Below are 25,571 nucleotides of genomic sequence, written 5' to 3'. Positions count from 1 at the left end.
ATGGCAACTATTTTAAAAGCAATAACCGTGCTTGAAGTTTTTAAGGTTTTTTTTCCCCTATTGATTGTTTTCATTTTTATTGAAATAACCCTACTGGTATGTTTTCCTATGTATTCTTTGGTATGACAGATTCACTCATTAGTATTTTCCCATGTACAATTTCCTAAGAAAACTATCTCGACAAAGTTAATATTATAAAAATATTTAACAGTTATTTTTAGACTTTCCATTTGCTTACTTCTTGGTAGAAAGACCAGAACAGTTCCTTTCAATTATTGCTGAACATTCATGGAAATACTGTCTACCTCTTCTTCCTACCTCTTCTTGCAATTATAAAGAAAAACCTGAGAATTATCTCCTGTCCATCAAGGCTGTCAGTGTTTGTGTCAAACATTCCCTGAAATGCTCCTCCTAACTGAGGCACTGCTGACTAGACTCCACATTCTTAATAAAAATGAGCGTAGGCAAAAGCTACACTTTCTCTTCACCGGCTCAAAAAGAGTAGCACATGGAATTAGGAGTAATATAGATGGGGAATTGGCTGGAACTTAGTGAATCAAATTTTAAAACACACTGGTTACATTACGGAGCGGAGAAGAACTGAGAGATGAGGGGTAGACAGACCGGCTAGAACTGAGATGAGGGGTAGACCGGCTGGGACTGAGATGAGGGGTAGACCGGGCAGAACTGAGATGAGGGGTAGACCGGCTAGGACTGAGATGAGGGGTAGACCGGGCAGAACTGAGATGAGGGGTAGACCGGGTAGAACTGAGATGAGGGGTAGACCGGGTAGAACTGAGATGAGGGGTAGACCGGGTAGAACTGAGATGAGGGGTAGACCGGGCAGAACTGAGATGAGGGGTAGACCGGGTAGAACTGAGATGAGGGGTAGACCGGCTAGGACTGAGATGAGGGGTAGACCGGGTAGGACTGAGATGAGGGGTAGACCGGCTAGAACTGAGATGAGGGGTAGACCGGCTAGGACTGAGATGAGGGGTAGACCGGCTGGGACTGAGATGAGGGGTAGACCGGGCAGAACTGAGATGAGGGGTAGACCGGCTAGGACTGAGATGAGGGGTAGACCGGCTAGGACTGAGATGAGGGGTAGACCGGCTGGGACTGAGATGAGGGGTAGACCGGCTAGGACTGAGATGAGGGGTAGACCGGCTAGGACTGAGATGAGGGGTAGACCGGGTAGAACTGAGATGAGGGGTAGACCGGGCAGAACTGAGATGAGGGGTAGACCGGGTAGAACTGAGATGAGGGGTAGACCGGGTAGAACTGAGATGAGGGGTAGACCGGCTAGGACTGAGATGAGGGGTAGACCGGGTAGGACTGAGATGAGGGGTAGACCGGCTAGGACTGAGATGAGGGGTAGACCGGGTAGAACTGAGATGAGGGGTAGACCGGGCAGAACTGAGATGAGGGGTAGACCGGGTAGAACTGAGATGAGGGGTAGACCGGGTAGAACTGAGATGAGGGGTAGACCGGCTAGGACTGAGATGAGGGGTAGACCGGGTAGGACTGAGATGAGGGGTAGACCGGCTAGGACTGAGATGAGGGGTAGACCGGCTAGGACTGAGATGAGGGGTAGACCGGCTGGGACTGAGATGCGGGGTAGACCGGGTAGGACTGAGATGAGGGGTAGACCGGGCAGAACTGAGATGAGGGGTAGACCGGCTGGGACTGAGATGAGGGGTAGACCGGCTAGAACTGAGATGAGGGGTAGACCGGGTAGGACTGAGATGCGGGGTAGACCGGTAGTAGTGGCAACAGGAAAAAGAGAAGGAATAGAGAAAATAAGGAGTAGGCTCAGGAGAAGCCAGGGAGGAGCGGGCGTGGGGCCGGCGCACACTCACTCCTAGAGAAAGGAGCGGGCGTGGAGCCGGCGCACACTCACTCCTAGAGAAAGGAGCGGGCGTGGGGCCGGCGCACACTCACTCCTAGAGAAAGGAGCGGGCGTGGGGCCAGCGCACACTCACTCCTAGAGAAAGGAGCGGGCGTGGAGCCGGCGCACACTCACTCCTAGAGAAAGGAGCGGGCGTGGAGCCGGCGCACACTCACTCCTAGAGAAAGGAGCGGGCGTGGGGCCAGCGCACACTCACTCACTCCTAGAGAAAGGAGCGGGCGTGGGGCCAGCGCACACTCGCTCATTCATAGAGAAAGGAGCGGGCGTGGAGCCGGCGCACGCTCGCTCACGCACGGTAAGCGTTTCTCTCTGCCCGGTGTGCCCGGTCTTCGACACTGAGCAGATGGAGCAGGGCCCTGTGCGCTGCGGGTGGAGAGCGGTGTGTCCGTCTGGGTGACCGGCGGTAGGGCCGAAGCCGAGGTCAGGAGTTAGACCCAGGAGAGAGGATGGCGGCAGCCAGCGACACTGAGTAACGCAGATCACTTCCCCACCCCTCTTTAAATGGTGCCAGATTCCATCTCCCTCCTCCACATCTAAAGCGCCTGTGAGTTCTAGCATCTTCCCTGACCCTGTCCCGGGTATTCTCAGATTTGACCTGCGTGTCTTAGTGACTTCTATGGGAAAACAGGCACCGCTGAAGTTCGGCCTCTGCCCTCAAGTGCCTGTTGCGGGTTGTGTGGGGCGCGTGAGTGCTGAGTCCCCCGGGGTGGGGTAGGTGTGCCAAAGGAGAAGAAAAGGCCTCTTCATGCAGGGATGAGAAGCATCTCCTGAGGGAGACCCCGAGTCGCTATTTCCCCCGGCTAGTTCTTCCTCTTAAGGAATTCCACTAGAATAAACACATTCTGGGAAAGTCTTCGATTTGCTTCATACTAAAGAGAAAATTAATTTTGATTTGATTAAAATGTTAGCAAATGACATGTTTTTCCCTCATTGGTAGATGACTTCCTTAAAGTTCTGATGATCCGTGAAAGCGTGTGTTAAGATTTATCTTCCCCCACCCCAGCAAATGTCTCCCGTTTCAAAGAGCCGCCGTGGGGGTCTGGCTGCGTGCGTCGTTCTCCGGTGGCGGTCTGCCTGTGTCGTGCCATGCACAGCTGGTGTCTGTTGGAAGTGCGTGTGTGTAACCTGCGTGTCGGGGGCTCTCTCCTGTAGTCCTAGCTGCTCCGGAGGCTGAGATCCGAGCCCTGTGGAGATCCTCTGCCTTCCCCCAGGGTGGCAGTGCTTCTGCACTTACACTCCAGCTGCTCTGCAGGGCCCTTTGCCCCGGAGCTTACTTTGCAGCTCTCGGGGCACCCTGGGTTGGCTTGGATCTCCTCTCCTGGGCACGACGTCAGCAAGCGGCCTCTGCGGGTCCCGGAGGCCTTCGCCTCTTGCGGGCTGTGCCTGATGTGACTGTCCCCTTTCTTCCAGGTGATCTGCAACTCCTTCACCATCTGCAATGCGGAGATGCAGGAGGTTGGCGTTGGCCTGTACCCCAGGTATGGAGAACGGTTCCCTCCCAGCCCAGCCTTCCAGAGGAAGCCAGACAGGGGGTGCAGCTGACGTCCCCGGAGCCCAGAAGGCACGAAAGTGTCAGGTTTATAGCAGCAGGTTCTGTGCTGTGCACAGGGAAGACCCCCCCCCCCCCACACACACACCTGAATGCTTGTCCGTGGGTGGCTGGGGTAAGAAGCAGAGGGTGCTGGGCTGCAGAGACTGGCTGCCCCCCACGTCCCCCCATCGACCTCCAGGCTGACGCTCATGATTATTTCACCAGACCTGCAGTTAGCATGCTCTGGGCCACATTGCCGGAGCCAGGGGAGAACCGGCCCGACTGGCCCTGCCCTCTGTGACCTTGTCCTTGACCTTCCTTTGGGCCTGAGCTGCGCTCGTCACCCCACCCGTGCTGTTCTGTGCTGCTAGGGCCCAAACATAAATTCCATGTGTCTTCTCCCTGCGTTCGTGGGGGACGGCGTGGAGTCTGTCTCTGGCCGCTGACATCTCCTCTTTTCTTTCCCTCAGCATGTCTTTGCTCAACCACAGCTGCGACCCCAACTGCTCAATTGTGTTCAATGGGCCCCACCTCCTGCTGCGTGCGGTCCGGGACATCAAGGCAGGAGAGGAGGTGAGAAGGAGGCACCTGCCAGGGCAGCCCCTTGCCTACCGAAGCCCCAGGGCCTCCCAGCAGATCTGGTCCTTCCGCCATGACACAGTCCGCGCTGGGTTTAGATGGCTGTTTACGTATGTTTTTAACCGTCACATATGCAGATGACAACAGATGCATGTACATGGGACGTGGGGGTGGGAGGTATCTTTTATGTGCACAGGAGCCCTTGAACCCAATCCTTGGCAGTAGCTCAGTGACTTCCTCCCCTCCTTCCCATGTCCTCTTACGAGGGCAGGGAGGCGGCTGGCTGTGGCTAGCCACCCTACAACTACTAACTTCCTCCTCTAGCCACTGATCTCACTTCAAAGGTGATGGTGCACTTTAAATTCCATGTTGAGTAAGCAAGTACAATTTGCTTTTGAGTCTTTACAAAAGTGCTGGGCTCAGCAGAGGCCCCGAGGAACTAGAGGCTTCGCAGTGGCAAATGCGCCTTGGTCCGCTGGACTGTGGACAGCCAAGCCAGCCTCCTTTGGTGGAGAACCTTCGTGCTTTATGGAACCAGTTTCCTTCTACCTTCCAATCTGCTAACGTAGATATGTATTGCACGGGAAACAGAGGGCCATAAGCTTTGATTGCATTTGTGCAGCACTCAGACAATAAAACGTGAACTCGGAGGTACCATATTTTATAGAGACAGGGGTCTGGGTCTCATGAAATTCCCTCCACAATGATGTTCCATGTGTAGCTGCCTCTTACACAGCAACCTGCCAAGCTCCCTGCTTTTAGGGCCGCTGTACTAAGTGCACTGGCCCAGCTGTCAGTGCTACGGAGAAGCTAGGTTCATTCTTCTAGGTCCAAAGACACCACTGTGAGGCAGGTGAAAAGGGGCAGTGCTGCCTGTTTTCAGGTTGCGGCGTGGCTGTGACGGTGGGAGTGATGTATTAATCTCCGTATTGCACACAGCAAAGGCTGGGGAGAGGCCCGGCGCTAGAGTACTCGCCCGCGAGCACTGCTTCCGCCCTTCGCACTGGAAAGAAAACTTGGCAAGCAGACAGGAAAACAGAAATGATCAGTGTGTTTTGAGACAGAGGCTTCCTGGTCTTCATATACTTTACAAGCCCATCTTTTGTGCTTTTCTTACTCCTTTCCTATCTTCTCTTCCTATCTGTGGAGCAACCCAGCAAGTCTAATTTTTGTCCAAAGCAAAACATTCCTGCTCATTGTCAAAAAGACCTGCGGCTCAGCCAGCTCAGATGCTGTGGTCTGTGTAGTGATTAGGACCGCTCCCTCCTGCCAGCTGCGGAAGCACGCGAAGCTGCCTTCCCTCTGCAGTGCGTGCCATGGCGGTGGCGGGCGGCGTTCCCTTGGCTCAGCTGGCCTTCTTGCCCACTAGTCACCTGCTGTCGTACTCTGTGCCCTTCGAGGCTGCTCAGATGCCGTCCCTTCTGCGAAGCCCTTCCTGATCTCCTAGGTTGAGCAAGAGCCGTGCTCCTCCAGGCCTTCCTCTTAGTGGGCACCAATCCCAGTCTTTTGCCAACTTCTCTGTTCAGCTGTGAGCTTCAGGAGGACCCTCAAGTCAGAAGGTCCCTATCCCGTCTGCCGAATTGACCCTTGGTAATGGAGAGTTGGAGAATTTGCCTAATGTGTGCCAGGCCCTGGGTTCAATCTTTGGCACCACAACAAACACAATACCAAATGCATGTGTGCACACAGGTGCACACGGTGCACACACCCACATACACATGTGCACACTCACGCAGGCAGTACGAGCAGTGTTCCTCAGTGGGGCACTGCTGGAGTTCCAGATGGAGCAGTTCCTCCCTGTACTCAGCTGCTGATCATTGAGGAAGACATGGTCTCCAGTCCCAGCTCACCACCACTCAAAACAGATTTTTGTGTTTTTTTACATTTAAACCGATCCTGTAAGGCAGAGATAGGGAGAGGGACGGCCACGAGAAAGGACGTTCTGAGGCATTGGTTAGCAGAGCTTCTTTCTGTTTGTTGGGCGAGCAGAAGCCTCAGTGAGAGGGAGGAGAGAGTTGTGGCGGCGGCGGCAGCTTTGCCCGTGGCCCTGGCGGCTCGGGGCAGCGCAGTTGTAACGTGCCCCATGGGATGTGAGTGCTGGAATTCAGCTCTGTCCGAGCAAGAGGACTGGACGCCTGAAGCAGGTGGCTCTGCCCGTGCTTGTTGAGTAAGTGAACATGGCTTGGTAAAGACAAAACAAGAGGTGGAATGAGATCTCGGAGCCACTTGTCAACTACCAGAGGTTGTTTGGCACGTGTCATAACTCCCAGAAAGAAAGGAACTGGAAGGCCACTCTGTCCCCGTTTGAGGTAGACATCTCACGCAGGGAGAGCTACAAACTGCAGAAGTGGCCTGGGAAATCTCTCAGCTCCTGTTTTCTCTTAATAAAACCATCTTTTTGGACCCCCCATTGGACTGCTTCCTTTCAGACCAGCAGCATCTGTAACACTTTGCAGTTTCAGGGTTTTCATTGTCATGCTGAGTTGTCAAGTCTCTGTGTTGGTTTGATGTTCTGGTCTCCTCATTCCTCTGCCTCCTGCAGAGACATTTGTGATATGGTCCAGGCTCTCATGCTGGTTGCTAATGGCTGCCCTTTCAGAACTGGGATCAGCTGTGAAATACATTTAGTGGTCTGGTATAAAATATGGATCAGGGATGAGTGCTGGACAGTCCAGGCCCCTTGTGTGGAAATACCCGGCTAGAAGAACCTGTAGCTGCTAAAGCCATTGTCTGTGTAGTCAGCCTTCTTTCCGTAGAGCCACGTCCCTCCAGACCAATGTGATTTGCACGAATCAGACATATCAGTGCATCCATCTGATGACAGTTTGTCTGACGTGTTTCAGAATTAGGACAGTCGGATTCTTTACTCAGCCATCTGTTTTGTGAAGTCACTGGACAGACTCATTAAGAGCTTGCTGGGGAGCAGTTAAAGAAACTTTGAGGAGCACAGAGATGAGTAGGAGCCAGCCTTGCCTCCAGTGGGAGGTGGCACAGGAGCAGCAAACAGTGATGGAATAAGCCGCGCCACGGTGTGCGTAAGACAGGGCCTTGGTAAGGTTCAGAGCGGTGCGCCCACAAAGGAGTAAGGAGCAGGACTGGTGGACTTGGAGGATGCTTTGCAGAGAAGTGACCTCCCCAATGTGAAAAGGCCTATGAAGTGAAAGCAGGGTGAGCCAGGGGAGCTCATTGTAGACAAAAACATGGAGCCCAGAGCTGAGTGAGTGGAGCACATGAGAAGCAGTTCATGTCCATAGACTGCAGAGTTGGGATGTGACCAGAGGAGCAGGAACGGAGGCCCACATCAGTGGGATGTGACCAGAGGAGCAGGAACGGAGGCCCAGGTCGGTGGAGATGGCTCAGGGGCCTCACACGCAGCTTGGCCATGTGGAAATTGCATGCCAGTGGCTGGTGTGTCGCAGGCAGCTTTTGTAGAGCGGTGGAGAATGGGCAAGGAAATGCCACTGGAGACTCAGGGACAGGGACTGTGCCTAAACTAACGCTATCTTCTGTGTAGGGACAGGATTGAGACCAAGTTGATCAGCCTGGAGGCCAGGTGACCTCTAGGCCGGAGGGGACAATGACTGTGTGTCATCTGGAGTCAGATGGTGGCTCAGGATGAGGGATCTGAAGAGTGTAATGCCCAGAACGTCAGCAGAACGTGTGAGATGGAAAGTGACAGTGAGGTCTGTGTTTAAGGACTGGAACTTCGCAAAGACCTTTTTCAGTGCAGAGCCAGTATTAGGAAAGCTGATGACAGTGACACTGTAATTCTAGAAACAAAACCTAGTTCAAATCATTTTAATTTGTTTTCATTATATATCTAGTAATAGATGGGGAGCTGATTTCACAAAAAGAGTTCCTGTTGCTTTTAAACGTAAGCATCATGTTTAAGATGTAGAAAGTTGTAATGTTGGACCTAGAAAATCCCTTTGACGTTACTCTGACATTGGTTCTAGAAAAAGTCTTTTTGGTAATACTCCAATGTAGGATCTGAAAATTTTCTTTGATAATACTCTAAGATCTAGGAAGTTTCTTTGGTAACACTCTAATGTTGGATCTAGAAAATCTCTTTGGTAATACTCTAATATTGGATCCAGGAAATTTCTTTGATAATAATCTAATGTTGGGTCCAGGAAGGTTTTTTTTAATAATACTCTAATGTTGGAAATTATTTACAGCATTTTCCACAAGAGCTGCAGTGAGGAGATGGCATTGGTCAGTAGCATTAATATTTGTGGAATTTAGCGTTGTGCCATTGAAATATCAACTGATCAATTGGCTTTGTTTGGAGTGTTTGATCCCCAGAATGGATCCTGCATGCAGTGAGCAGATACTCCAGGAAAATAGTTGGCCCGGCCTGTTTTGCACACCTCAGTGGTGTGAAAGGGTGGCAGGGTGGCTCTCTGAGGGAAAGGCTCTCTGAGTAGGAGGCAGCATCGGAGAAGGAGTTTGCCCTGGCTGGCGAGGGCCACGCCACGTGCAGCCACGGGCGTGTGGTGACTGGGGCCGGATGGAGCCGCCGGGGACGAGGAGGGGACAGGGAAACAGGCTGGCAGGCAGCGAGAGACCCTCAGCAGTCTTCATGGCCCGAAATGGCCTGATCAGACGTGGGCTTCGGAAGACTGCAGAGCAGTGGAGAAGATGGAAGGCTGACAGAAGGCAGCAGGGGGGCTAGTTAGAAGCCATTGTGTAGGCCAGGTAATGGCCACAGGCCCTTACCAGGAGACAGAGGCTGTGGAGGCCGTTTGTGGGTGATAAATGAAGTGCCCAGTCCCCTGCTGCCCATTCACCATCTCGTGGGATTTGGCCCTCGTGGCACAATCCTCCGAGGGCCGGCCGGTGGCTTCCTGTCTGACAGGCCTGCCTTGACCGAGGGGCCATGGCTCAGAGCCCCTGGGCTGGAGGGAACACGGCTCAGCTCATTTGCGTGCTCGCCTCCTGCGGAGGAGGCGGGACCCGCGGGGCCTCCCCATGGGAGCTGAGTGTGCAGTGCTCCATGCTGGGTGACAGACTGTGCTCAGAAAGTGGCTGCTCCCAGGAGGAACCCCGTGTTCTCCAGAAACCAAAGCAGCTTGCCGAATCTCATGGCTCCCTGGCCTCAGGCAGCCGTGGCTTCAGGTCAAGCACGAGAGGGTGATTCTGGGGACTGCAGGGTTCCTGCGTCCTGACTGATGGGGGTCTGCTTTCCTGTACTCTCCTGACGGCCAAGGCAGCTCCTTGTGCTGCTGGCTCCTCCCTGGCTCCAGCAGTGTGCGGCACGACGTCACTGTCAACCAGCTTCAGGCTCGAGCCTGGCTCTGCTCCTTCCTGCGCCCCCGTGCCGCGCTGCCCCAGGAGAGAGCCCGCGGCGTGGCGTGGTGCGGTCACGTGGCTGGCTGTGCTCCGTAGGCCCGGCCAGCCCGGTCGGACTGCGGCTCCTGCCCCTGGGGATGGCCCTGGTGGGCCGGCAGGCTTCCCGTCCTCCCTGCCGCGTGCGCGGAGCCGGGTTCTGTCGGCGGGGATGGCCTTCTCTGCCCTGTGTGATGACAGACATGAAACATCATGTTTGGTGGACTTGAGATGCTTTTGTTCAGGATTAAGGAAAACCACATGGAGTGCCTCCTTTGCTTGGGGGAGATTTTGACAGCTCCCTTAGCAGATAATCCCCCTCTCTTCCTCTCTAACAACACCCCTCTTCCCTCACCACACATCCCCATAATTACTTTGTTTCAAAGCAGAAAAGTGATTTATACAGGGTGGTACAAGCTGATATATGTTGCAAGGAAAAAAAAACAAGGATGAGAGAGGGAATTTAGGAGTGCTGGGTGGGGTGGGAACCAGACTGTCACTTTAAATAGGGGGACAGGCTCGGCCTCATTGAAAAAGGTGAGATTGGTTGAAGCAGAAAGAAGACATGGGAGGTCACCATAGTAACACCGGTAGGCTGAGGTAGGACTGTGGGTACAGCCAGAAGACTGGCCCATGGAACACCAGGACCATGCTTCCCAGAGATGGGAACATGAATCCAGAGACTTAGGCTAGGAGAGGCTGCCATTTCTCTAACTAGCTGAGATGGGAGACCCACATTTTCCCCTGATTCATTGCATACTAGGGTTATAAAAACTACTAAGTGAGTTATTAGCAAAATGGGAAAAAAATCTGTTTTAGTTCTAGACTCACAAAAAGTTGCTTGGTAAGAGCAAATTAGTCTAAGGGTTTGTGCATTCCGACTTTGCAGTTCCTTACTTGGCTGGGGCTGGTGGTCCGCCACTGGAGGACACACTTGGAGTGCAGCATGGAGTCCACTGTAAGGACTTGGCCCTTAGGGGGCGCTGCTGTGGCCTGTCAAACTGAGGACGCCCTGGGCCGGCCTATAGTTTGAGGAATCACTTTGGCTAGAGGATGGAGGGCAGGGTACTAGGGGGTGGAGGGAGGCCAGGTCTGAGACTTGCATTTCACAGGTAAGCAATGATGGTAGTTGAGTGGGGTAGTGCATTGGAAAAGGTAACACGTGGTTGGTTCTCACTGTACTTTTAAGACCATCCCAATCTAGTTCCTTGCTGGACCAGGAGCAAAGTCGACAATAACTTTGAGGTTGCAGCTTGGATAACATGAGGGGAGTTATAGGCTTTGAGATGGGATTGTGGGAGAAATACATTGTAGTCTAGGTCGTTTGAAATATAGTTCAGTACATTGCCGATCTAGTCAGGTGAAGCCAACATCACAAGGTTGCCTAGAGACCTGTGACGTAAGGTGGACCTTGGAGAGACACTTGCGGTGTTCTCCAAGTACGTTCCTTTACCCTCTGCGGTAGGGAGTAGTTACTGAATGTGAACCATCAGAACCCCCGTCCGCAAGGGCACTCTGACACAGAACTTGTTCTCCTTGCAAATTCTCCCACACTTTTTTACCCAGAAAACAAGAGATCTTCTCATTTCAATGACAGTACATTAGGGTGCCACCGAATTCCAGGCAGCACTGTGAAGTCGCTTTAGATTTCAAAGCAATCTGGCTGCATCATCTGCCACCCGCTTGATTGCCAGGATGGACTTGGCTTCTCCAGTAGCCAACCGTGAGAATTTACAGCTGAACCTGGGTAGTCCCAAACATACAACAGTTCCTAGTAATTTTACCATTCAGTGGAGAAAGAAAGGTGTGATTCACACAAAAAATACAGAGGCCACAAGCTGAGTTCTTCTAACTGAATATGTGACGTGTGTGCGCACATGTTCACACTGAACAAAGATTGAAAGGAAGTGCACCAAAACCTGGCACAATTGCGTGGTGCGTGGTCCCTTCTCGCTTCCACTCGAGTAGTAGCAGGGCCAGTGACCACCAGTGGGAGCCAGCACGGCGGCTGTGTGATGACTTCCTCTTGGTCCTGCAGCTCACCATCTGCTACCTGGACGTGCTCATGACCAGCGAAGAGCGGCGGGAGCAGCTGAGGGACCAGTACTACTTCGAGTGTGACTGCATCCGCTGTCAGACCAAAGACAAGGTAAGGTGTATGGAGCCAGACGGGAGCCCTTCTCCAAGACCTGCCAGAGAGGCTTTGGTTGCGTTAATCAAAAGCAAAGGACCCTCCGAGTGTGGTGGGGGAGCATGAACTAGGTACTTGTTTTGTCCTGGAACTTCTGTCCCTGCCGGGCTGAGCTGTAAGCACAGGTGAGGTTCTGTGGGGCTTAGAGTGTTGGGGAATATAGTCGTTGAACATGTAATTAAAGGATACAGAAGGCCCAAGGCTGTGCTATAGTGAGAGAGCTGGATTCCATTACAGTTGGTAACAGCGTGGCTCAGAAACACCAGGTGTTACCAAGTTTATCTCTGTAAGATGTGTTCCACAAGGGTTTCTTCTGAAGTGCTTTATCACATAGAGATTCCTTTTCTAAGCAATGTTTACTCTCTAACGAAGGAAGAAGAGCGAAAATAAATGCCATAAGATAAAGATGGAGCCGTGCTCACATGACTCAAGTGCTCTCCTCATTCTGAGCCTCTTTACTTGGATTTTGTGTGTAATTGGGTTATCTGGTGCTGGAGTGCTTTTGTAAGGCTGCTTATAGTGTTAGACATCTTTTGTGATCATTATCTCATTTAATGTCAATAATTATAAATAAATTAGGAAACCGCACAGAAAGGTTCGGCACTATGCCTGTGGGGTAGAGGAAGGAAAAGAGTGGCTCACAATCAGATCTTTCAGCGTGCATGGCACGTTGCTCACGCAGTCTTCTGGCTACCTGTGACTTCAGGAGCCAATCAGAATCCGAGTCTCTGAGGACAGAAGTAAGTGCTCTCACTCCTTGAGAGAAAGACCGTCAGCTCGTTGGAATGCTGGCGTGGACAAGAACGTAGTTTCACGTTAAAAAGAACCTTTAGAAACAACCTAGTCGAGACACTGGATTCATGGCTGATGGCTCCCCAAATCCACTCTAGTGTTAGCCTTTGCCAGTGGCAAGAGCACCTGGGCCTCCCAACCTCCCCTCCCCTCCGGACTTCCCTTCCCCCGCGCAGTGCTCTGCCATGGAAACACAGCAGGCCTGCTTCCCGCCAGCCAGCGTCCTGAGGCATGGGAACGTCAGGGCTACATACAACACGCCTTCAGAAGCTCTTGAATGAACTATGCTTTATTAAACATTAGTGTCTGTTCACTTTTGCTTTATTGTAATGTTGAGATGTGGGCTACAATAGTTAGGGAAGGGCTGGGTTACGAATAAAGTTGATAAGTAAAACGGGTTTTAGGAGCTAGAGCACATTTTTTCTAATTCCGGAGATGTGATCCAGGACAAGAGCAGCTGCTCTGGGGGTCCCGTGAGGAACCCCATCTTCTTTCACCTTTCTTATTTCTCCTTAGCTGCTTCTGATCTCAGGGTCCCACGCCGGGACAAGAATGGGCTAAGAAAGGACGAAGGAAAGCCTGCGTTTCATTGTTGAGTGGCTGCCACAGGGCCGTATTTGGCTGTAAAGCAGGGAAGGAAGCTACTTCAGCTTTTCGGAGTTGATCCCGGGGGCAGAGGGACGTGAATGACTTCTGGACCGCCAGTTCATAGCGTCTTCACCCCATTAGGTAGTTTTCTTTGCCCTCTCTACCCTATTGAGCTAGAAGTTTGTTTAATATTGTATGAGTCAGGGGTCTGAAGAGACAGAACCAGCTAGACATGTGTGTGTATATGTGTGTGTACACGCATGCATATGTGCGCACCTGCATGCACACGCACAGCCATTGGTCACTTTATGATGAAGATACATTCTAAAAAATGCATCGTTAGGTGATTTTTGTCATCACACATAGAATTGCACAACATAACTCTTCTGCAGCAAACTTCTTGTTGTCAGTAGGAGCATGTTCTAATAACAATGAAGTACAGTATGGTACAAACATAAGCCAGTAACATAGCCATTTGTCCCCACTGAGTGTCACATGCTATATGGTGTATTGTTCCTTCATTCCACTGGCAGAACCATCAACCACTCCCTATAGGAGACAAGAGTCTGCATCCTGCCAGCCTGCCTGCCGCCTGGCCTGAGGCACTGGGGCTTTTGCTCTGCTTATTGCTTTACATCCCAGTTCTGCTCTCTCGTTGGTTCAGGGAAATGCTTGTCTTATTACTGCACCAGCAGAGCTGTTCCTGGTTTCTGTTTTTTGTCATTTGAGTGTCCTTCAGGGCCTGAGCTTCAAGCACCATACTCGGGCGTCCACAGTTTGCTCAGAATCCCAAGTCTCTGGAGGCAAAGAAGGACAGATGAAGGAGGACCCGATCTCCTTCCTGGCCTGCAGATGCCTTCCCTCCTCGCCACAGGCCCTGCCAGACTCCACGAGAGGGCTGAGCACAGTCATCCTACAGGGTCCGTTCTGGGTTCGGGGGGCCTTGCGCTGCTGATTAGCCTCTCACTCCCTGAGGCCTCTGATTTGCTTCTGTATAAATGAAGCAGAATTTATTAGCATTGGTACTTCTTTCAGTTCTTTCCAGAAATGGCCTTTTGCAATTTTCATACTGTTTTTTATTAGACTCTTCTGAGACCCTCCACAGCAACAGAGTTAGAGAGCCTTGAATAGCCAGGTGATCTATGAAGAACGTGTGTGTGTGTGTGTGTGTGTGTGTGTTTGTGTGTGTGTGTGTGTGTGTGTGTGTGTGTGTGTGTGTGAGAGAGAGAGTGAGATCAGCTAGGCGGTGGGCCTCAGGAAGGGAGCCGAGGAGCTAAAGGAGGAAAGGGTACTTGTCCAAAAAAGAAAATAGTGGTTAAAGCTATATTCGAAGGAAGTAAGAATTTCTTGTCCCATGAAGTTATTAGGGCAACTAGAGTCTATTTAAAATGTCATCAATTACTTAAAGGTCATTAGTGAACCAAGAATTTTTTTTCCTCTTCTTTCCCCTACTTTGCGAAATGAATCAAGAGCAGAGCTGCCTCGTGAACATGAGACCAGCGAGTTCCAAATGGTTTATGTTCTACTTTCAATCATCTAAGCCAGATGTGTTTCTAAAGTTCCCACCATAACCACACCACATAATCTTTAGAAGATTGGGAGAGATACCGCCCTGCTTGAATGGGTTTTAAGCGGTCAGAACCTACCATGATCCTAACGGAGCTTCCCCGTGATCCGCACTTTGCTTCTCCAATAACTGGAGTGGCTTTCCCGAAGCCATGAAAGCCTGGCAGGCACTCGTGCTCCAGTGAGGACGGGGCTCGATCGCAGAGCCGCACAGCCCTGTCTGTCCCGTGGCATGAGGTCCTGGGAGGGGTCCTAGCAGGGACAATGGGTCATGACGTCACCTGGGAGCCAAGAGCCATAGCTGCGATGTCTATTCTAGAACACACTGCTCCCCACATCACAGGAGATGGCTTCTCCTAGACAGAGAGCTGGGCCCCCCGGCCCCTGCGTGTGCCTCCACCCGGGGACCCCTGACTCATGCCCGTCGTCCCAGCTACTCAGGAGGCTAAGATCCGAGAATCACAGTTCAAAGCCAGCCTACGCAGGACATTCTCGGAGGCTCCAGTCTCCAGTTAGAACACCAGAAAGCCAGAGTGGAGCTACAACTCAAGTGGAAGAGTACTAGTCTTGAGCATGAATCTCAGGTACAGCATCTAGGCCCTGACTTTGAGCCCCAGGAGCAGCACGTACACACATGCACAGATGCGCACACGCACACACACACACACCATTCACTTTGGGCTTTAGAAGCTAATGAGTGACCGTGTGATATCTTGGTACACGTCCACTTCGTGTGATCAGGTTAAGCATACCACATCTCTATGCAAGTGTTCAAGGCCAAAAAGACCAGGGCCCAGGGGGGCGGCTCCTGAGCAGCAAGAGCCCGAGGAAAGATAATCGTGTGTAGAGCCAGGAAGCCAGAAAGCATGGCACAAAGACAGAGTCAGAAATGTTAAAGCGAGGCAGGGAAATGAGCATGATTTCCACACCATTGTTCCCGGAAGGAGCCTTTGGAGAGCTGGTTTTGCAAGTCCATGCAGCATGTTTTTTTTCTTCAAAGAAAGAAAGAGATGTGGCTGGGTCTGATTGAATATCCAGTATATGGCAAATGGTTTCAAATAGGGTGTTGAGACGGTCTCTGGATGCTTCTGTGACAAGCTAGAGCATCCCTGGTGGCGTGAGCACTAGTTGCTAAGGCATAGCTGTGTGGTCCCCGACCCCAGCTGCCCTTCCCGTGGTCGGTGTCCTTGTGGTCCCCCACCCAGCTGCCCTTCTCGTGGTCCGTGGCAGTGTCGTCTGTGCAGTGTCATCTTCCACAATTGCTGCACTTCCCTATGGTTTGTGGCAGTGTGGCCTCCCACCCTGCCGCCCCTCCCATTGTGGGGGGGTGGGGAGACACACCAGCCACATTTCCTATAGTTAGGGAGTCAGTTGCAAGTGTCAGCTCATCTTCTTTTTCTCAACCTTCATTGCCATGTCATTTTCTGACTCTGAGGACTCTAATAAGTAAGACTGTGGGCTTTCTTTGTCTCTGGCTGGGTATGTAAATTAGGGACCTAAAATTCTGAGAGGCTCAGTAATGCTTCCCTGTCTATAATTTTAAAATGTCATAAGACAGCTGCCTACCTCCACATTTGTCACTAAACTCCTCTAGGCAATAAATGGCCTCATCCTTGATTTGGACTCATCTTGATTTTCTCAGAATGTAGTTAATCTTGGCATTTTAAAAATACCTTCTTAATGCTAATTTCTTTATTTATTGTGTCTTTCAAAACAATACATAAAATAGCAGCCAATTAATTATTCTTTCTACAACTGAAAGTAAAACATTATTTCTAAACAATTAGGTTATGTTCAACACAACATGGTAAAGGCTCCCTTGGGCTCAAGCACAGCTCAGAAGATGAGGAAGATTATACAAGTTCAACATCATATAAATGAGTGTCTGTTTTTATAACAGCTTCGTGTTTTACAGAAGGTCAATAAAAAGCCTTGTACAAATTGTGAATTCCTTAGTTTTATGTCATCACCATTTGGCTCATCAAAAGACTGAGAGCATTGTTCTTCTCAAGACTTGTTCTGAGCATGCATTGTATAACTGTACATCCAACAACTCTGTAAATTAAAAAGGTAAAAGAAAACTCCTAATGGTGTCAGAGAACACTAGGAGAAAGTAACCCTAGAAGAAATGATTAAGGGCACAGAGAGTTTCCAGCGTACAGAAGAAAGGGCTCCTCCGGAGGACAGCCTGTGGCTCAGTCTCCCTGAGCTTGGGAAAGTAGGCTTAAACCACAGGTATTTGGGTCAGAGGTACTGACCTGGATTTTTATGACGCCTCAGTGGCATTTCACCTGTGGGGGGCTTGGGAGAACCGTCTCTCCCATCTGTCTGACCTGTGAATTCCCAGGAAGCTTCCTAGCCCTCAAGTTCTAGAACCCTGGCTTGGCTTGATAAATTCTCAGGTATGTTAGATGATTTGGAATTACAAAGAAAAATCAGATATCCCATCACTAGAACAAACTCTGTACCTTATGATATTTGACTTTTTTTTCTTGTTTAGATCATTCATTTGAGGTTGAAGCTGTTTTCACTTCTATCTGTTGCTTCTTGTAATAAGACCATCGATAAGCATTTACTGAATGCCCTCCCCTTCCCTTGCTGGTTTAACAGAGCCCCATTATCTAAAGCTCCTGGAAGGCAAGCCCCAAATAGCAACGAGTCAAGGATGTAGCCTACATGTGTATGCCCACACTCCTGTAGTGTCAGGCCTACTTGTCATCAAGTGACACTGTGTGGCCTACTTGGGTAAAGGCCCTTCCCAAAGTAATTTAGCATCCTGTGAGGCCTGGGGTGTGGCGTGGTCAGCAAGATGCAAATCTCCCTGCTGGATTCTTAGCTTTGGCAACACAGAAGAAATGATCACACAGGCAATAAACTTAGGGACTTCAGTCCTGTGCTAGCTCGCTTTCCAGCATTTAAGACAGAAGTGCCCGAGATCATCGATTCGTAGGGAAGAAGGTTTACATTGATTTGTGGTTTCAGAGGTCTCAGTCCATGATAGGATGGCACCTTGTCTTTGGACCTGTGGCAGCGCGGGACTTCTTGGTGGGAATGTGTGGTGAAGCAAGCTGCTTATCTCCCACGTTCAGGAAGTAGCAGAGAGAACATGATGGAAGGAGCAGCCAGGGCCCCAGTATCCTCCTCAAGGGCACACCCACAGTAACCTAGCTTCCTCCCACCAGCACCACCTTCTAAAGGGTCTGCCACCTCCCAAGCCACGGCCTGGAGAGGTACTTGAGAGTCAAACCATACCAAAATTGTTCTTGTTTTGTATTCTGTTAAGTTTTTTTTTTTTTTTTTTTTTTTTTTTTGCCAGTCCTGGGCCTTGGACTCAGGGCCTGAGCACTGTCCCTGGCTTCTTCCCGCTCAAGGCTAGCACTCTGCCACTTGAGCCACAGCGCCGCTTCTGGCCGTTTTCTGTATATGTGGTGCTGGGGAATCGAACCTAGGGCCTCGTGTGTCCGAGGCAGGCACTCTTGCCGCTAGGCTATATCCCCAGCCTCTGTTAAGTTTTTTAAACAAATAAGCAAGAGAGCTTACAAGTAAAAGAAAGTTCGTGGATCATTTTGTTCACTAACTATTACTCAGTAGAAAATGGTGCAAATACCACAGAGTATCTTGGATTTCAGGGCTTTCTTTGGGTGGTTTTAGGGCTTACTAGACGCTTGTCCGTGTCAGCGCTTTGAGCCCTAGATGGTACCTGTTCTGCAGAGTGGTCCGCCACTCTGTAGTTTGGAGAAAGCAGATTGCTTCTGCAGTGCTAGGGGTTTGATGACTGGTAGTGAAGGGTGATTGTCGAAGGCAGAGGGTTTTCACTGCTAATAGAAAGCTTCAAGGGTTAGTTATGCCCCTCCCACATTTCTTTTCAGACCTTAATGATTGAGCACACAGATTTAAATAGAAAGTAGCAAACCTTGTCAGTTGGGGGCACTTCCTGGTGATCAAGTCTCCGCTGTGTAACGTAGTCACTGGGGTAGAAGCTGTCCTCCCCAGCCCCATAACCTCGGCCCCTTCCAGCGGCCAGGTGAGTCCCTTTACCCTCGAACTGTTCGTCCTGCCACAAAGCTCATCTCAGTAATTTGTAACCAGGAAAATTACTACTGCTGCCATCCTGCCTTTCAGTGGAGTGTGCTTTGCTGAGATGTATCACTTCGATTTTTATTAATTTAAGCATTTTGTGTCAACAGACGGTAGATTATTATTAACTGGTGCAGTGTGGTGCCTCGCAGAATACATACGTGTCATACAAAAGTAATTAACTCCCTCATTCCACTGCAGAGCAGATGTGTAACTAAATAAGACTGGGACCCAAGGGTACGCTTGGGGACTTATTTATTTATTTTCCAGTCATTAAGCTGTTGACTGAGTGACCTCATTGCGGGCTTCTCAAACTTGGTTCTCCCTTCATCCCTGCTCTTCCCACACCACCACCCGGAATTCACGTGACTCACCGCGAGGTGTTGAAGGTCGGTGTCGTGTGACTTCGAGCCACGGCTCAGGAGGAAGGAAAGCTTCCTGGGGAGAAAAGGCTAGGTGGGCCTTGTTGTTGGAACCTGGAGGTTCTTCAGGGCTGTTGGGAGTCGTGGGGCTTGGGGCTGTTTGGGGAGACGTGGGGTCTCAAAGCAGTGCCCTGGGAGGAAGTCCTGTGAACACCCCCACACCCCCGCCATCGCAGGTGGCCTCTCCTTGTCTCCTCTCCCTCTGGTAGCCGCTGGGCGCGAGCGTTTCTCCACCGCCTTTTCTCCTACCTGCCCACCTCCACTCTGCCCACTCAGGGTGGGGGAGGCGGGGAGAGTGTAGGCCCACGACTTTTCTGGAAGGGACTCTTCATCAGTTCCCCTCTCCCCTAGCCCGGCCTGGCTTCCATGCTTTTTCCAGCCTCGGCCGAGGCTCATGGCCTTTACACCTTTGCCTCCAGCCCTGGCGTCCGGTAGCCTTGTGCCTGCCCGGCTGTGTGCATGCGTCAGTCTCACTCCGGAGGCTGCGGTTCTCACCTGTTCTTCCTGCAGCACCCCTGTTTCCACTTCCCACAAACACTGTGTAATTCCTGCTCGCTGTGTTCCTGTTCTCTGATAGGTCCATAATGAACTTGTTGCTGGAGTGACTAAAGGAAATTGGTACAGTCGTTAGCCAAGCATGGAGTTGAGCACACTAGAATGTTCCAATTGTCTGTCTCTATTACATGAGGCTTAACAACGGTGTTTGTTCATGGAACAACTCCCCAGAGCCTAAAGGACCTCTCAGTAAGGGAGGTTTTGGGTTTGGTTCGGTTTGGTTTGGTTGGTGGTACTGGGAGTTGAATTCAAACTTGCTAGGCTGGACCTCTCCACTTGAACCATGTCTCCAGCACCTTTTGCGTGGGTCATTTTCAAAGAGGCCCTTGCTTTATGCCTCCCGGGCCCGCGCTGTGATCCTCCAGTTGGTTCTCCCCCGTAGTAAGAGGTACACGGTGGGCGTGTCCTGCTGCCACGTAGCGGGCACAACAACTGCTCTATCGAGAGGGCGTCTCGTGAACTTCCTTTTGCTTCAGCCTCCCATCTCCACTTCCCCGGTAGCTCGGATCACAGGCTTGAACCACTGCCTCCGACCAGGAAGGGAGATTCTTACCGTCCCTTTTCCCAGCAGTGTTTAAGCGCTGAGCACGCCCTAGCCCATTTCCCCACACCAAGGCCGTCAATTGCAGAGATGGGGTGCAGCCTCCAGCCACCACCTCAGTCCCGCAGCCCGTGCTCAGCCCTCTGTCTTCCCAGAACACGTCCTCCCAGGGCTTGGGAGTCAAACTTCAACCAACAGGCAGGCCTGGTTGTAGCATGCGTAGGTAAGAACATTTCAATCTGAGGAAAAGCATAAAGTAGGGTCCACATAAGCCCCACGGAGATCTGTGTGGTTCTGTATTTAACCAAGAGAAAAGAAGTGCTTCCCAGAGGCCCGTCTGCCTTGGGCTAGAGCCCCCTCCCTTGGGGCAGGAATCCCCTCTGATGCCCAGCTGGGCAGGACCCAGAGATGGCACACGGTGTCTTTAGACAGATTGCTCTACTCTGGGGCCACTGTGATCGGAAGTTAATCAATCTCACCTACTGAAACTCACCTTTCCTAACAGACCTCGGGGTCCTAGTTCCTCCCCTGAGCAAGACAGGAAGAGAGGATAGGTTTCTCATCCACCTGGCCACGCCCACGACTTGGGTCTTTTAGGCTGTGCAGTATAGTAGACAATTCTCAGGCGTTTGAGTTACACAACAGCAGCTAAAACCCAGAGGAACTTATTCCATCTTTATAACTGTAGACCTGGCATTGATAAATTAGAAACTGAGTGTTCTTTCCACCTCATTCAAATGATTTAAAAAGGGAAAGCATTCGTTAGCACAGTAACCCCCAATGTATGTCATGGTTGTTATTACTTGAGCTAGCCTCTTTTGTACAGTAAGGAAAATGGTTCTTAGCAAGGACAGATCCAAGTTGGTAGCATCCATCCTGACGTGTGGTCACTTGCTCAACCAAGCAGAAACGTCACCGTACATTCTTGTTGTCTTCCATAGATGGTCGCAGCAGACACGGCCAGATCTTTGTTGAAATCACACAGTGAAGTGTGGGTGATGTCCACCTGGGACACGCAGCCTTCGGGGTGCTGGGTCCAGGAGGGCAGGACACGTCCCTGGTGCTCCCGTGCTGCCCCTGGGTTCCCGTGAGCATCTCGGGGGACACAGGAGGTCGCCGCTGGGGCCCCTCCTGCGCAGACTCACCGTCTGTGTGTTCTCGGGGGCTGCAGGGCCCCCACTCTGGTCTTGGGCCGTCACGGCCTCTCCCCGTCAGGGGAGCAGCTGTGACACCATGACACCCGTTATAACGTTCTCTCTCTACCTCACCGGTACCTCATCTGCGACCGAAGGTGTGAACTTTTCCCAAAGATTTTGCTCTGCTTTCTTGAGAGTCGAGCCCAGCGTCCAGGAGCGCTCCGCGGTGTGGACACAGTCTCAGGTGTGGACACGGTCTCAGGTGTGGACACGGTCTCAGGTGTGGACACGGTCTCAGGTGTGGACACGTCCTCAGGTGTGGACACGTCCTCAGGTGTGGACACGGTCTCAGGTGTGGACACGTCCTCAGGTGTGGACACGGTCTCAGGTGTGGACACGTCCTCAGGTGTGGACACGGTCTCAGGTGTGGACACGGTCTCAGGTGTGGACACGTCCTCAGGTGTGGACACGGTCTCAGGTGTGGACACGGTCTCAGGTGTGGACACGTCCTCAGGTGTGGACACGTCCTCAGGTGTGGACACGTTCTCGCTTGCCCCAGTGCGCATCGTCCTTCCCGGGGCTGCGCCTCTCAGCCTGCGTGGGCCGCCTGGCTGCCCCGCTCCCCTGGGGTGGAGCCCTCGCGTGTGTGGACGCCCCGGGGGACCCGCCGCCTAGTCCAGGCCTTCCCACAGCCCTGTGCGTCCGGGCCTCTCGCCCTGCCCCTGCCCAGATGCCACGGAGCTCGCTTGTCGTCGGATGTCCCGGAAGGTGAACCAGAGCCTTGCGCAAGCCAGAAGCGTACGGCAAACGTGCACTCCGGTGTCATCAAGCGTTTTACAAACCTGTTCCCACCTCTTTAGTGGCCTGTGCCCCGGGGTCTGCAGATTCTTGGTTACAAAGCAAAAGTGCATCGGAACTTGCCGGGGAGACGGAGACGCAGGGGCCCCGCCACGCGTGCGCGGTGGACGCAGGAACAGCCGCGGCCCGGCTGACCGCGCTTGCCGGGAGGAGGGGGATTTACTCCCTGACGATCTCGGTGTCTGCCTTCCCTCTCCTTCCTGCCCAATCCCATGTTTGCTTCCCCGCTTACCTTGGCCCCTTTCCCGCCCGCCCTCCCCCGCTGCTCCCCTCCCCCACCCGAGGATGACGTCAGCGGTGAGCCCCCGCCCCCGCCGCCCGCACCTGTGATGCCCGCAGTGCTCCTGCCAGCCCGCCTTCTGCTGCTCCCTGCGCGCCAGCGCTCCCCGTCCTCGGCTGGTCCCTTCCCGTCCCCCCGAGCCCGCCCAGCCCGCCTGCCCCGTCCCCCGAAGCCCGCTCTCCCGATGGCGGGGAGCGGGACTGAAGCCCCTGGGCCCCGACACCTCCCCTCCCCACGCTGCGGGCCCGCCACCCCCGCCCTATCCCTCCCCCCGGGTCGCAGTCACAGCCCCGCTGCCTCCCCAGGGACTGCACCCCGAACTCCCCGCAGCCTCTCCCCGGGAAGGCTGGGTTCTGCGGGCTGGCTCGCTCCATCCCCCGTCCCCAGGCTCCACCTGCCCGCCGTGCTCCCGGGCCCGCCGTGCTCCCATACCCGTGCTCCCGGGCCCGCCGTGCTCCCATACCCGTGCTCCCGGGCCCGCCGTGCTCCCATACCCGTGCTCCCGGGCCCGCCGTGCTCCCATACCCGTGCTCCCGGGCCCGCCGTGCTCCCATACCCGTGCTCCCGGGCCCGCCGTGCTCCCATACCCGTGCTCCCGGGCCCGCCGTGCTCCCGGGCCCGCCGTGCTCCCATACCCGTGCTCCCGGGCCCGCCGTGCTCCCATACCCGTGCTCCCGGGCCCGCCGTGCTCCCATACCCGTGCTCCCGGGCCCACCGCGGGGCGGTTCTGCCCACACCCTGCCGCAGTCTGTCTTCAGCACGTCCCAAGGGGAACACGGCTCTCCCAGCCCCTCCCTCACCCTGATCTCCCCGAAGGCGGCACTGTGGCAGCGCCCCCCTCCACGGAGCGCACCCGGAGCCCCCGCCCTCCCGCGCTCTGACCTTGCCCCGCCCTGGGCGTCTGGTGCAGGTCTCTGCCCTGTTCACCCGGGCGCCATTGCTTTCCGCATTGGTGTGCCTCGCCCAGCTGCCCTCCGCTCCTCCGCCAGTCACTGTGCTTTGCACGCGGACCTCCAGCAAACTCACGTTAACACTTTGGATTCCTCTCTTACCGTCACGAGATCAAATCCGCCCTCTTCTCTGGCTTTTACCCGCCTCTCCAGCCTCCTATTTCAGCCTGCTTCTTTCCCTCATCAACTATGTCCCCGGCCGCTTGTCTGGGTCTCTGAAGCAGGACTCCAGTAAGGGAGGAGAGAGCTTTTCACCGGGGTGGGGGGGGGGGGTCCCGCCTCACTCGCTTCCTTCCCCCTCCTTTTCCTTTCTTTCCGTGGCTTCATGGCTGTGCTGTCCCCCCTGCCGGCTCCTCTGCTCCTGCATGGGTGAAGGAAGCCACTCGGCTCCGTCACCCGGAGCCCACGGCTCTCCGTGCGCCACGACAGCATCAAGACACCTGTGGCATCCTGCCGGGGACTGGGAGCCTGTCTGGGTGGAGGCCACCTCTCGGGTGACTCCTTGCCATTCCCACGCCCAGCCCTGGGGTGCGACTGTGGGTCAGAATGAGGCCAGTCGGAGGGCTCCCCGTGCCGTCTGCTGATCACACCTGTGCACAGCAGAGAGCGCGGAGAGCCGTGGCAAGGCGAGTAGACAGGAGGAGGGGGCAGCGGCTCTGATACTCGACGGCCTGGGCAGCCCTGGTCCTGACTGCAGGCGGGCACCGTCGCCTGGGAGCTGGAAGGGAATGGAGGCCACCGCACGCCCCGGGGGTGGGAGAGGCTGGGGGGCCGTGGCAGCCCCCCAGGCAGAACTGAAGCCTCCGGCAGCTCCGGGCCTGCCTGCCCGCATCCGAGTGAGGAGCTCGGGGCCTCCCCAGCTCATCCGTGTTTGCTTCAAGAGAAGAAACCCTTCGTAGTCTAGTTTATAAACGTGTGCTAACATTAGTCTCGCTTTCAAAGTCCTGTGCAACATTAAAGGAATAGTAAAGCAGTACTACTGTCTGGTACTGCATCATTTGAACCACCAAAGTATCGCCCGAAAACGAAGTAGAAACGGATCCAGAGGCCATGATTTCGTGTGAGTCACGCCCTCTTGTGCACCCCAGATCCTGCTTTGATAAGCTTGACCAGCTGCCCATACCTGGCACCCAGGAGACACCCCCTGCCAGCAGGCGGGCCCTGGGGAAGGGTGCCCCGGGCTGGGAGCTGGGTCTCTGAGGAGGAGTGGCGTCTGCTTCCACCTCACCCCCCCCCCCACGTTCCAGCAGGTCCCGAGCGAGAGTCCCTGCCCCTGGGGCTCTGCTCTCCCGGAGTGGCGGACACACCTCTGCCGGTTCTCTGGCACTGTCTGTGAAGCCCCATTAGACCTCGCTGGGTTTGGAAGGCTCTGCTCTCGGTAATGCGCGCCTGGTTTATGAGACAGTTACGGGGAGCAGAGGGGGGGCAGGGCGCCAAACATGGCCAGGGCTTTTATCTTCCATGTTACAAAGCGGTGCCCTGGCCCGGGGCCAGCGGGTTGACTGGAATATGAAACGCAGACGTGTGCTTTCTGTCGCGAGGCGCCAGGGCAGGCTCGGTGCAGCCCGCCAGCACCGCTCCTCCGGGCACCGCTGCCAGGACCTCGTCCGTGGGGGGCGGGGGGGGGGCTTGGGCAGGGCCCCCCTCATGGGCGTGGGGAGGGGCGAGGAAGGGCTGGGCGAGCCGTCCCCTCCCAAAGGCCAGTTAGGAATGCGGCCCCACCCCCTCCCTCCAAAACCAATGCCCCAGCTTGGGATTGTTCTAGAATATGCTAACCTTTTCCCCTGGGCGACAAAATGCAATTCTGCGTTCTCTTTTCTTTCTGTAGTGAGCCGGCATGGCGTGCTAACTGTTTTCCTCACTGACCCAGCCCTTCTGAGGTTTTTGTGCATGGCCTGAGGACACCCGGCCGGCCTCGCTGGGTGCTGGGGAGGCGCCCTGGGAATGTGCAGCCCCCCTCTGGAGTCGCGGTCCCCACGGTAGCCAAGGGCCCTGTGTCTCGTGACTCTCCTGCGGGTCCTCTGTGGCCAGCCCAGTGACACGTGCCCAGCCCCACATCCCAGGACCCCCTAAACCGCTCCCTAGCTTGGGACCATCGGTAAAATAACCTCCCGTGCCTGCCTGCTTCAGGAGAGAGCAGCGCCCCGTGCTCGCCCGTGTTTGGAACACTGTCCGGGAGGGCCACGCGCAGGGTGTTAGGGGCGGAGTCAGTGGGTCGGCTTGGTCCCGGCGTGGCGGCATGCAGCAGTGCGTTAGCTGTGGCCTTTG

General features: G+C 53.7%; 1 protein-coding gene across 1 annotated transcript in view; it reads left to right on the top strand.

The window, feature by feature from the left end:
* The window catches only part of Smyd3 (SET and MYND domain containing 3), a 442,737-nt gene that overhangs the window by 357,987 nt on the left and 59,179 nt on the right, over positions 1–25,571 (top strand). Inside the window, exons 6-8 of the mRNA XM_048357512.1 lie at positions 3,320–3,387; positions 3,911–4,013; positions 11,386–11,496. Of these exons, the coding sequence (XP_048213469.1) occupies positions 3,320–3,387; positions 3,911–4,013; positions 11,386–11,496 (282 nt within the window). The remainder of the gene's footprint in view (positions 1–3,319; positions 3,388–3,910; positions 4,014–11,385; positions 11,497–25,571) is intronic.

This window comes from Perognathus longimembris, chromosome 11 (genome assembly GCF_023159225.1).
Source record: "Perognathus longimembris pacificus isolate PPM17 chromosome 11, ASM2315922v1, whole genome shotgun sequence".
Taxonomy (NCBI): domain Eukaryota; kingdom Metazoa; phylum Chordata; class Mammalia; order Rodentia; family Heteromyidae; genus Perognathus; species Perognathus longimembris.
The sequence above is the reverse complement of the archived record's forward strand: the minus strand, read 5'-3'. Positions and strand labels throughout refer to the sequence as shown.